The 9,615-nt window shown below is 52.3% G+C and overlaps 1 protein-coding gene across 1 annotated transcript; it reads left to right on the top strand.

The window, feature by feature from the left end:
- The first annotated feature begins 1,961 nt into the window (after positions 1-1,961).
- Positions 1,962-6,760, top strand: ATOX1 (antioxidant 1 copper chaperone). The gene is made up of 4 exons (XM_084215540.1): positions 1,962-2,029; positions 3,342-3,417; positions 4,684-4,840; positions 6,557-6,760. Exons 1-3 carry the CDS (start codon positions 2,024-2,026, stop codon positions 4,815-4,817), a joined length of 216 nt encoding a protein of 71 aa, XP_084071666.1. The 5' UTR covers positions 1,962-2,023; the 3' UTR covers positions 4,818-4,840; positions 6,557-6,760.
- The last annotated feature ends 2,855 nt before the right edge of the window (positions 6,761-9,615 follow it).

The following is a 9,615-nucleotide window of genomic DNA, read 5'->3' as shown; positions in this document are numbered from 1 at the left end:
GCTCACAGCCGTGAGGAGGCGGGCGGGGAGCTGAGGGACAACTCAATCAGCCAACCATGCGGTAGCATTCCGCGGGGCGGGGAAAGTGATTGACAGCTGAGCGAACCAATGGGCGGTGGGTGACTGCTGATAGATTTGCGCTTTGGCCAATGGGACGACGCTCTCCGCACCAGCAGGCGCGCAAGGCGGCGCGCGCCGGACGCCGCAGTGTGGTTGAGCCGCACTGCAGCGCCCTTGAGAAGGTGCTGGTAAACCCCGTTATAGATGGGGCGGGCCCCGCGGGGCGCGGCAGCCAATGGGAGGGCGCGCTGGGGGCTGACGGACAGTTCCCCGCCGCGGCTCTTAAAGGGGCAGGCGGCCGCCACGCGGGGCGGCGTCCCGCGCTCCGCCTCGCCCCCTGCTGGATAGAGGGAGGCGCTAACATGGCGGCGGGCGCCATGAGGGGGCTGAGGGGGCTCTCAGGGCCCGGCCCCCGCGGCCGAGCGCTGCCGACTCCCGGCAGCGAACAGGCAGTGGCCTCCCGCTTTGGCGGCGTCTCCACAGGCTGCTTGGGGCTCACCTGTCCCACGCACCTGAGAGAAACCCCCAGTGCGGGTGGGTAGAAGGAGCTGCGCACCCCAAGGCAGCTCCACCACACCCAGCCCGGCCACTCACGCCAAGCCGAAGGTGGTGGTCACTGACTCCTGCCCATCCCGGGAGGCTCACACAGCTGCTGCTTTTCCTTCTCAACTTCTGAGCAAAGCAGACTCAGCATCGTCTGGCCCAGAGGAAAGCCAATGCAAGCAGGAGCGTTTTCTAACACATCTACAAAGGAGAAAGGCCTGGAAGTTCTCAGATCCTTTCGCTCACCAGCAGATGCTGGTCCAGAGATCCCATCGAGCAGGAGGGAATGGGAGCAGGCAATGAGCCAGAGCTAAGCAGCTTCCAGGCAGCCATAGCTTTCCATTTGTTTGTGTCACATCCCATCCCACACGTATCTATGACATGAAGCACTCAGAGATGGATTTCACCCTATAAAAATGACTTCCTGCCCACGGCCACATCCCTGAGCGCTGCCTAAACCTCTCCCTGCCATGCCTTGCAGCAAGGGATACAGACAGGATTGGCATGGGGCCACCCTCGGCATTAATATCCTCCCCCCCAATACCTCCTGGCTATTTTTAGCCTAAGTCACTCTGCAATTTGCCAGTTCATAAATCAGCACTGCAGACTTTTACAAAGTTTAACGTGAGCCCAGTGACCCAGCACAACAGCCCGCCCCGAATTAACTCTGCTAGGGAGATCTTGGGCGTCTCTCTGTAGTGGAGTAGGGAATTCCCCTTTTATAAAACCGTCGGTACAGCAGCAGCTTCCTGTGCACCTCAAAAGAAATGCCCTGACCACCCCGCTGGGGAGGCAGAAAACAAGAAACACGCTGGTTACATTGCCTGCTACAGGTTGGGCTTCTCAAGGGGAAGATGCTGAAAGCCAGCACGTGGTGGGGAAGTGTCACACACACAGAGCTCGGCCAGCTCTCCTCAGCCCTGGTGTGATGCTCTGCCCCCTCTCCAGCTTCCCTGTGAAAGCACCTGAGCTGCTCCCGGCTCCTCCACCAAACACCACCAACCAAACAAAGCAAACACATCTTCAGGGACCAGGACCCATCTTCCAACCTGCCCTACATTAGAGACTCCCCCCAAACCTCCCGTCCTCAGTATCCAGTCTACCGGAGCTCTCCCAAGCCAATAAATCTCAAAACCTCAAAAAACGGACACGAACGAGCTGTCTTTAGCAGCCCGGCCCCATCCTCATGGCTGTCCCCACCGCCCTCCCGCAGCCCTTTCTCCGTGCTGATCCCTATCCGGGAGGCGAGCAGAGCACCCGTGCTGCAGCTCGGCCCAGCCACCATGCCAACACTCTGCCCCGCTTCTTCCTTCGCCCTCCGCGGCATCCCCGCCTCCCGAGGCCGCGGCAGGCCCGCCCCTTCCTCCGCGCCGCGCCCGCAGCCGCGATCGGGGAGCCGGGAGCCGGGAGCGGCTCCGCCATGCCGGTGGGTGCGGGGCCCGAGGGCCTCCCCGGGCCCGGGGGACGTGGCGGGGCAGGGAGGGCGCTGCCCCGGAGCGGCCGCGGGGCTCCCCCGACCCTCGGTGCTCCCGCAGTCCCCGAGGTTCCCCGGACCTCCGGGGCTCTTTCAGCCCCCAGCGCTCCCCAGTTCCCTGAGGCTCCTCCATCTCCCGAGGCTCTCCGGGACCCCCAGGGCTCCTCCAGCCTCTGGGGCTCCCCCAAAGCCCCGACTCTCCCAGTCCTCGAGGCTCCCCCAGCGTTCCCCCTCTCCTCGATGCTCCCCTAGTTCCCCAGAGCTCCCCCAGCCCTACAAAGCTTCCCCAGTCCCCCAAGGTCCCCCAGATCCTGCAGCTCCTCCAAACCCCAGGGCTCCCCCAGTCCCGAACTCCCCCAAAACCCAGGCCATTCCCAACCCCCAGGGCTTGGACACAAAAGGGCAGCATAGATGGGACGCTCTTTCCCCCCTGCCTGCACGCTTCCCCAAAGCACCCAGGGCCTCTGGGAAATAAAACCGAAAAAAATGGGAGCCTCCATCCCAAGCTCCATCCTGGGTGAAAGATCCCAAGAGGTTTTTAGCTTCACAGTGGCAGGGGGCACAGGGTGGTTCTGAATAGAAGGAAATATGGGTTGCAGGCAACAAATGCGCAATAGTTTTACTTTTCCTTTGAAAAGGAAAGTAAAAAGCACGTGCAAGAGAAGGAAATTAGGACCCATCTGGTACCAAAGGTTGAAGGCAGTGGTTAGTTACAGGCAAACAGTGTTTTGTTGACCCCGTGTTGCTCACAAGTAGTAAAGATATCGCTGGGGCCCCAGTGGAATAGAGGGATGAAAAAACAGCACTAATGGTCCTTAAATTTCTGTTTTGCTTTTATTTTTATTATGTGGGGGACCAGAAGCCTCGTAGGTGCAAGAATAGCATGGGGAAGCATTGAAAACCTCACAGACTTAAGTCAGGACTGCGAGCAGCTGGAGGCAGGAGATTTGCTTTTCCTTGGGTCCCCTGTACAGGCTAAGTCCAGCAGAGGCCATGGAGATGGCCATTTGTGCTGACTCTGGAGGTAGCCACACAATCCCCAAAGGCCCCTCAGGATTATGCTGTGGGGGACAGCACAAGGACATTGTAGGGAGGAGTACCAAGAGTTCTCAGTTTTGCTGAGGATCCCTTAGTGCTCTGTGTATGGACCTTTTTGACTTGGGAGGCTTTGAAGTTCCCCAAGGAAAAAGGCAAGTGTGGAGTGCTCATGCTGCATTTCCAGCTGGGCTCTCTCTGACCCCTGGACTGCCTCTTTTCTTTCCAGAAACACGAGTTCTTCGTGGACATGACCTGTGAGGGCTGTTCCAATGCAGTCACCCGTGTCCTGCACAGGCTGGGAGGTGAGTCAGTGCTGGCTGTGGGACAGCCAGCTCCAGGGCAGTGCCCTGGGGTCCTCCATCCTCAAGAATAACACTGTGAGTAAAAGTTGAAAGTTGGAAACTTCTCCTTGCTCTGCTCTGAGGCTGCTCCTTAGCTGCTAGCAAGTCACTGGTTGTTTGCAGGTCTGTGACCCTTGGAGAAGTGTCAAGGGAGGGAGGAGCTGCCACGGCTGCAGGTGGCTCTGAGTCACCAGGGCCTCACCCTGAGTCCTCTGGGAAGGACACTGGTGGACCCCTGCTCAGGCTGCCAGAGGGAAGGGAGGTGAATGTCCTGCCTGGCCCTGTTTCCAAGGAGGCCTGGGGTGTCTGTGGTGCTTCCCCAGATGTGTCATCAGCAGTCACAGGGTAGAGCTGCTGAGCAGAGCCTTTGGTGGTTGTCTGTGTAGCCTATTTCTAATACCACCTGGAAAATTATAAAAATTATAACCCATGTCTTCTGTTTGCTGGCATTTCCAAGAGAGAAGGATCTCCATGAGAGAAGGATCTCGTCAGTTGTGAGGACCTGCTCCCCTCCAAGGGAGAGCAGCATCCAGCCACCAAGGCAAAGGCCTTGCAACTTCTTCCACACCCCATTACCAGGCTGTGACAGTTCCATTTTCTCTGTGTGTGGTTGTCAGCACACCTCCATCACTCTTCAACAGGCTAGCCAGTATCAGCCTCATGTGATGATGAGGCACAGCTCTCAAAGCTGCTACATACCTCCAGGTTTTGTGAAAACACGTAACTGGATAGAGACTGCATGTCCAGTTCCTCTCACTGGGATGAGAGTGGCTCACCTTTATTATGCACTGGGAAATGCACATGGTAAAATGTCTTTTCCCTCCTACTGCCAGTTTAGACATCTTGCCCTGAGCCTTTCCTAACCCTGTTCACACTAAACCAGAGCACAGACTGAGCTGGATGGAAATTTTAGTGGTTGGTTTGAACTCAGCTTACCCAGGTTCCTACATGAGTGATTGTGTTGATCCAAGGTGGGGTGAGCAGATTAAAGCAGTAGAGAGACTGTGGTACCTGATGTAGAGCTAAAGCAGATTTAACTGCCTTCATACCACTGCTGGCAGGACAGCAGGTTGGTTTTGCTGGCTGGTGGTGGTATCAGAGTGTGCTGGCAGGAGATAAATGTCCATTTGTCTGATGACCTGGGGAGCAGAGATGTGTGAAGGTGAGCTTCCCCTGTGCATACACCATTTGGCTGCTTCTAACTCTGCAAAATGTTTTCCCTCATAGGTGTCAACTTTGATATTGACCTGCCCAACAAGAAGGTGTACATTGACTCAGAGCACAACGTTGACACCCTGTTGGAAACCCTCAAGAAGACTGGAAAGAATGCTTCCTACCTCGGGGAGAAGTCTGCACAGTAGCCTTGCCTGGTGTGAGGAGCTAGGTATATACCAGCTGTACCCAGTGTGGAAGAGAGACATCTGAGCTTTTTCCAGTTCTCCCAGTAAAACGGGCATCTTCCTGGAAAGCACAAATTTAAAAAGACTTGCAGGTCCAGCTTTAGCAAACCCTTCATGTCAGAGAAGCAGCTGGAGCACACACAGGGACCACTTAGCTATTCTGCACAGCCTGTGGGATCCCAGCTTTGGCTGGAGAGGTAGAACACAGCCTCTGTGCCATTCCCAGATGATCCCAGAGTTTGCCAGAGCATATTGTGCATGAAAACAAATCCCAAACACACTTAACAGCTGGCCAGAGAGTGTGGTAGGCCCCAGCAAGCGCAGGGAGGGTGATGGGACACAAAGAGTCCTTTGGGTGTAAGATGCTGTGGGTTGGCTCTTAGCACAAGGACCTCCAACAGCTGATTCTCCTGATAAGGCTTTTAATCCTCCACTACACTTAAGGATGGAGAAACAACAGCTCCCTGGTACTCTTCTGGATGTAAAATGTTGGTTTTCAGAATAGCTCCCAGTACACACGTTCCTTGGCCAACTGTCTACTCCAGTGACAGCCTCATGGTTGCAGCCTGTCAATTTTCCCAGAATTCCAGCATTATGAAGACATGTACAAATCTCTGCTGACTGTAAAATATATTGGCAGATAAAGTTCAATTTCAGTGAAAAGAATAAAGTGGGAGAGGGCTTCCCACTCACTGCATGTATCGTTCTTTAGTGTGCAAAATTATTACATGGCATCTCCTAAGAATTTTTTTCTGTCAGTGCATCTTTCTGATCCAGTGACATTTTTTAATGGTCTAGTTGGAGTATCACAAATACCCAGCACAGATGCACTGAAACCAGTTCATGCTGATTTAATTCCCAGTCAGTAAATTAAATCAGGGATTTATACCAGCAGGAATTAAATTGATACAGGAAAGAGCTGAGCTGGTAGTGATGTGTGTGCAATAGATCTGCATTGCTTAATAGGCTGACAACAGATTTAAATTCTGCAGTTTGTATCATCTGAGCAAGCTCTCCGTGCTTCTTAGAAATTGTTTAAAATCATAGCTGTAATCAAATAACAACCCCACTTCAACAGAGGGAGGCATGCTCTGAATTGATCAGTGCCTTAAATAGTTTTCAGTGTATTTCAGTTTCCTACTATTGACTGCAAGAAGGGCTGTTACAGCTTGCAGGGACTTGTGGACTATGTGTCTGCAGAATTTAACTATTACAGCAAAGTCAGTCTCAAATAAGGGGGGTGTGTCTCTTTTCCTGGCCCAGTTTTGCCACTTCTTTCCTTATATGACATCAAGGCAGCTGGTGAGTCAGTTCAACTGGCCAGCGTGGCAGAACGTTTCTCTGGATGCCTGTGTTTTCCTGTTGCATTTTAACTGAAGCTCTTTGACTTATCCAAGGATCTTAAGACCCAAAACAAAGGAGAGCAGGGGGCTGGACTGGCCTTGCAAGATCACTTCAGCAGTCAGGCTGAAAATCCACTAAATTTAAATTTTGCACACCACATAGGGAATGTTTTTAGGGGCCCATCTGTAAAAGGAGGGAGGGAAGTTGCAAATCCTTGGCTCTGCTGGAAAGATTTCCTTTGGCCCTCTTCCTGCTTGACCGGCAGAGGGCATCTCTGTATAACATTATCTCCTCTGGGCCTTGCTGGTTTTCCCCCTTCATTTATTCATTTATTTATTTATGTCTTTATTTTGCAGGAACTCAATCATGACTTCAGCAAAAAGATGGCTTAACTGTCTGCATGTGTCCCAGCTTGCTGTGTCATTTGACCTTTGCCAGATGTCAGAAAGCAGAGGGCTGGCAGGAGGAGACAGCTGGGCCTTGTGCTCCAGAAGTGGAGAGGTGTGGGGGAGGTTGTGTGGTGTTTCTAGTCCCACAGTAAATCAAGGCACTGCTTTTAACTTTCAGTGTGTGTCTGTGTGTCCTGTGTGTCTTTGTACTGCTTTGAGGGTTTTTTTTGTGAAAGAGGCAGCTTTTAGGGATGGAAAACTCCCCTCTCCATGCAAGACAGGTCTCCCAGGAAATTGCAGCTATCCTTAGAAGCTGACTGCAACCTCTGCCTGAGGGACACATCTCAGGAGAACTGTACTTGAATGTCACTTAGATTCAGGGAATCTGCATCTTGGAAGTTGTTTTTCCATCACAGAACAAGCAAACAAGCTAACTTTCCATTTGGGATGCAAGTGCTGGGAAGGAGGGACTTTAGCAGCCCCTGTAAGTCAAGGGTAACCAAGTGTCCTTTTGAGCTCGATGTGGCCTTGAGGCACAAGTGTGCAAAAGAGAATGCCTGGGCTGATGAGAAACACAGAAGGGATGGAGGAAGGAGAAGGGTGTGGGCATATCCAAGGTCTCTTATTTCCTGGCCCAGTGACCAGCTTTCTGGACTGTACTGCTGCTTTCATTTAATTCAGGCTTTCAGCCCAGTGAGGGATTGCATGTGTGTGTCCCAGTCTGCTGTCTGGTTTCATGTGGGGGATTTCTCCCACACCTACCAGTGACGTGGGCTTGTTCTACAGAAAGGAAAAGTAACTAAAGTTTGGAGGAAAAGGTTACTCTGCATTTCAGAGATTTTTTGCAACTAATTTAGATTAATTTTGACATAATTGCAATTTATTCTTTCTTAGAGTAGTTTGCTGCTTCAAAGTCCTTCTTTACCTTTGATCCAAGCATGATTAATTGCTGTAGATGGACTTGCAGGGGGCTGGAGAGGCACTTCAAGGGATGTCTTGCAGATGCTTTTTATTACTGTTTAAATTAAGGGAAGCTGAAGGCTACAAGTGTAACATCATTGCTTTATTTTCTTGCCTTAAAGTCTCCCAGTTTGGCAGGAAGCTTCCAGAGACCATACCCAGAACCCGGACCTATTTCTGCTTCGTGTCCATGCACTCAGATGCCCTTTGTGACACCTCCAGAGTCCTGGGGAGTGAGTGAATCCCCTTCCCTAGACTGCCCTTGCTGCCCTGAGCTGTTGTTTGCCAAGCTCGGTTATTATTTATTGCTTTCGTCTTCCTCCCAGGGTTGGCCAGTGCCCAGCCAGAGCCAGTGGCTCAGCTCTGGTGGCTGGGGGAGGATGTGTGCTGGCAGCCTGGCGAGGAGCTGGATGGCACAGTGGCCTTGGGGCCACAGTCCTGCTGGCACTTGCTGTCTGCCAGGCTGGCAGGGGGCAGGGGCAGTGTGGTGCCCACACAGGACAGCTCCCACTCCATCTTGCTGAAACCAGGCTGCTCGTCCTTGGTGTCTGGGGTGCAGCTTATGCTGCCCACGCTGCCCTGGCTGCTCTGCTCCCTCCTCCTCGCTCTGCTTTGGGTAAAGCCTGCTTATCTCTGAGGCAGACAAGGAAGGGTTTCTACCTACAGCCAGCCAGGAGGTTCATGCACATCCCTGAAGCTCCAGCATCCATCTGCAGGGCTGCAATCTCCCAGCTCTCCCCTTCATTGTTAGTGTGGGCAGAGGGCAGACTGCTTTAAGCTCTGGCCTGTTGAGTAATGACACTCTGTGACAGTCCTCACTTTGGACCATGGGCTGCATTTGGGCTGAATACAGCTGGGATGGTTGAGTCTGAACAGAGCTGCAGGCCTGCAGGGTGGCTGCCTGAGAGGCTTATGGCAAAGCTTTGGGAGAAAAAACAACTTCATAGACTAAAAGAATAGGAGAGTCACTACCTAAGCAGAGTTTTCTTGTTCCACCACTGCCCAACTGCAACATCTTCATTTATCATGTTAGCCTGAACTTGACTGCATCTCATGGAGTGGGACCCTGACAAACCCACACAGATAACATCATCACAATATTTTCCACAGGAAACAATATGCCAGACACTGAGGCTGTGAGGCTGTTTTCAGACAAGGAAATGCTCAGTTTGCAATGCAAACAGGAAAGGGTGGCACTTGGAAAAGGAGCTTTCCTATACCACAGACACCCAGACTGTGCAGGACATCCCAGTGACCTGCTGGAAGAGTGATGTGTCAGCAGGATGAGCAGCTGGTCAGGTCCATGGTTCATTGCCATCCAAGAATGTGTCGTCCCAGCAGCAGGGAGACTTCACTGCTGGTCTCTTTTTTTGTTTAATTTCTTCACTTCTGGTTTCTTCAGAAGGGTCTCAGCCCAGCTCCAGCTGAACTGTGAGAATCCACAAACTGCCTCTAGCTGCAGCACCAGTAAGAACTGGGCAAACCCTGAGGGACTGGCTCTAAAAGTTCTTTTGTTTCCTCTGCCCCAAAATGATCTTTCCCCCTGACCCCCCTCCACAGTGTTTCCAGCAGACAGCATTTGCTTTTCTCACCCATCTCTGTGTGTTTGCAGCGTTGCTGCTGTGCTTCTGGGTGTCATTTTTCACCCAGTGTTACCTTCCCCTGCATTTTAAACAAAAATCTAATTTAGGTGGAAAAGTCTACAGCCTCCAAAGCCCAGTCCTTTATCCACAAAAGAAAAGCCGTGGTTATCCCAGGGCTGCCTTAAGCACCACTGGCTTTTGGGCACTTTCTAATTACCTGATGACAGGCAGGGGATGATTTTAGCCAAAGGAGCAGTTGTACTCAGTCGAACCACCCAGTAAATGAGAGCATTTCCAAAATAGCACCACGGGCTGCAGAAAGCAGGCAAAGGACAGGAGATCCCCCTCAGTGCCTGCAAATGGTGATTCCTGGTGGCTTGGAGATGTAAATTGCTGTGAAATTTCAGGGTGGGAAAGAAGGGTTCAGTTTGCAACAATCTCAGGAATTTCACAGGCGTGGCTGTCTGGGTGTTAAGACACACG

Source organism: Fringilla coelebs (assembly GCF_963513975.1).
Source record: "Fringilla coelebs genome assembly, chromosome: 15".
Classification (NCBI taxonomy): Eukaryota; Metazoa; Chordata; class Aves; order Passeriformes; family Fringillidae; genus Fringilla; species Fringilla coelebs.
Note: the sequence above shows the minus strand (reverse complement) of the source record. Positions and strands in the feature narration are given on the sequence as shown.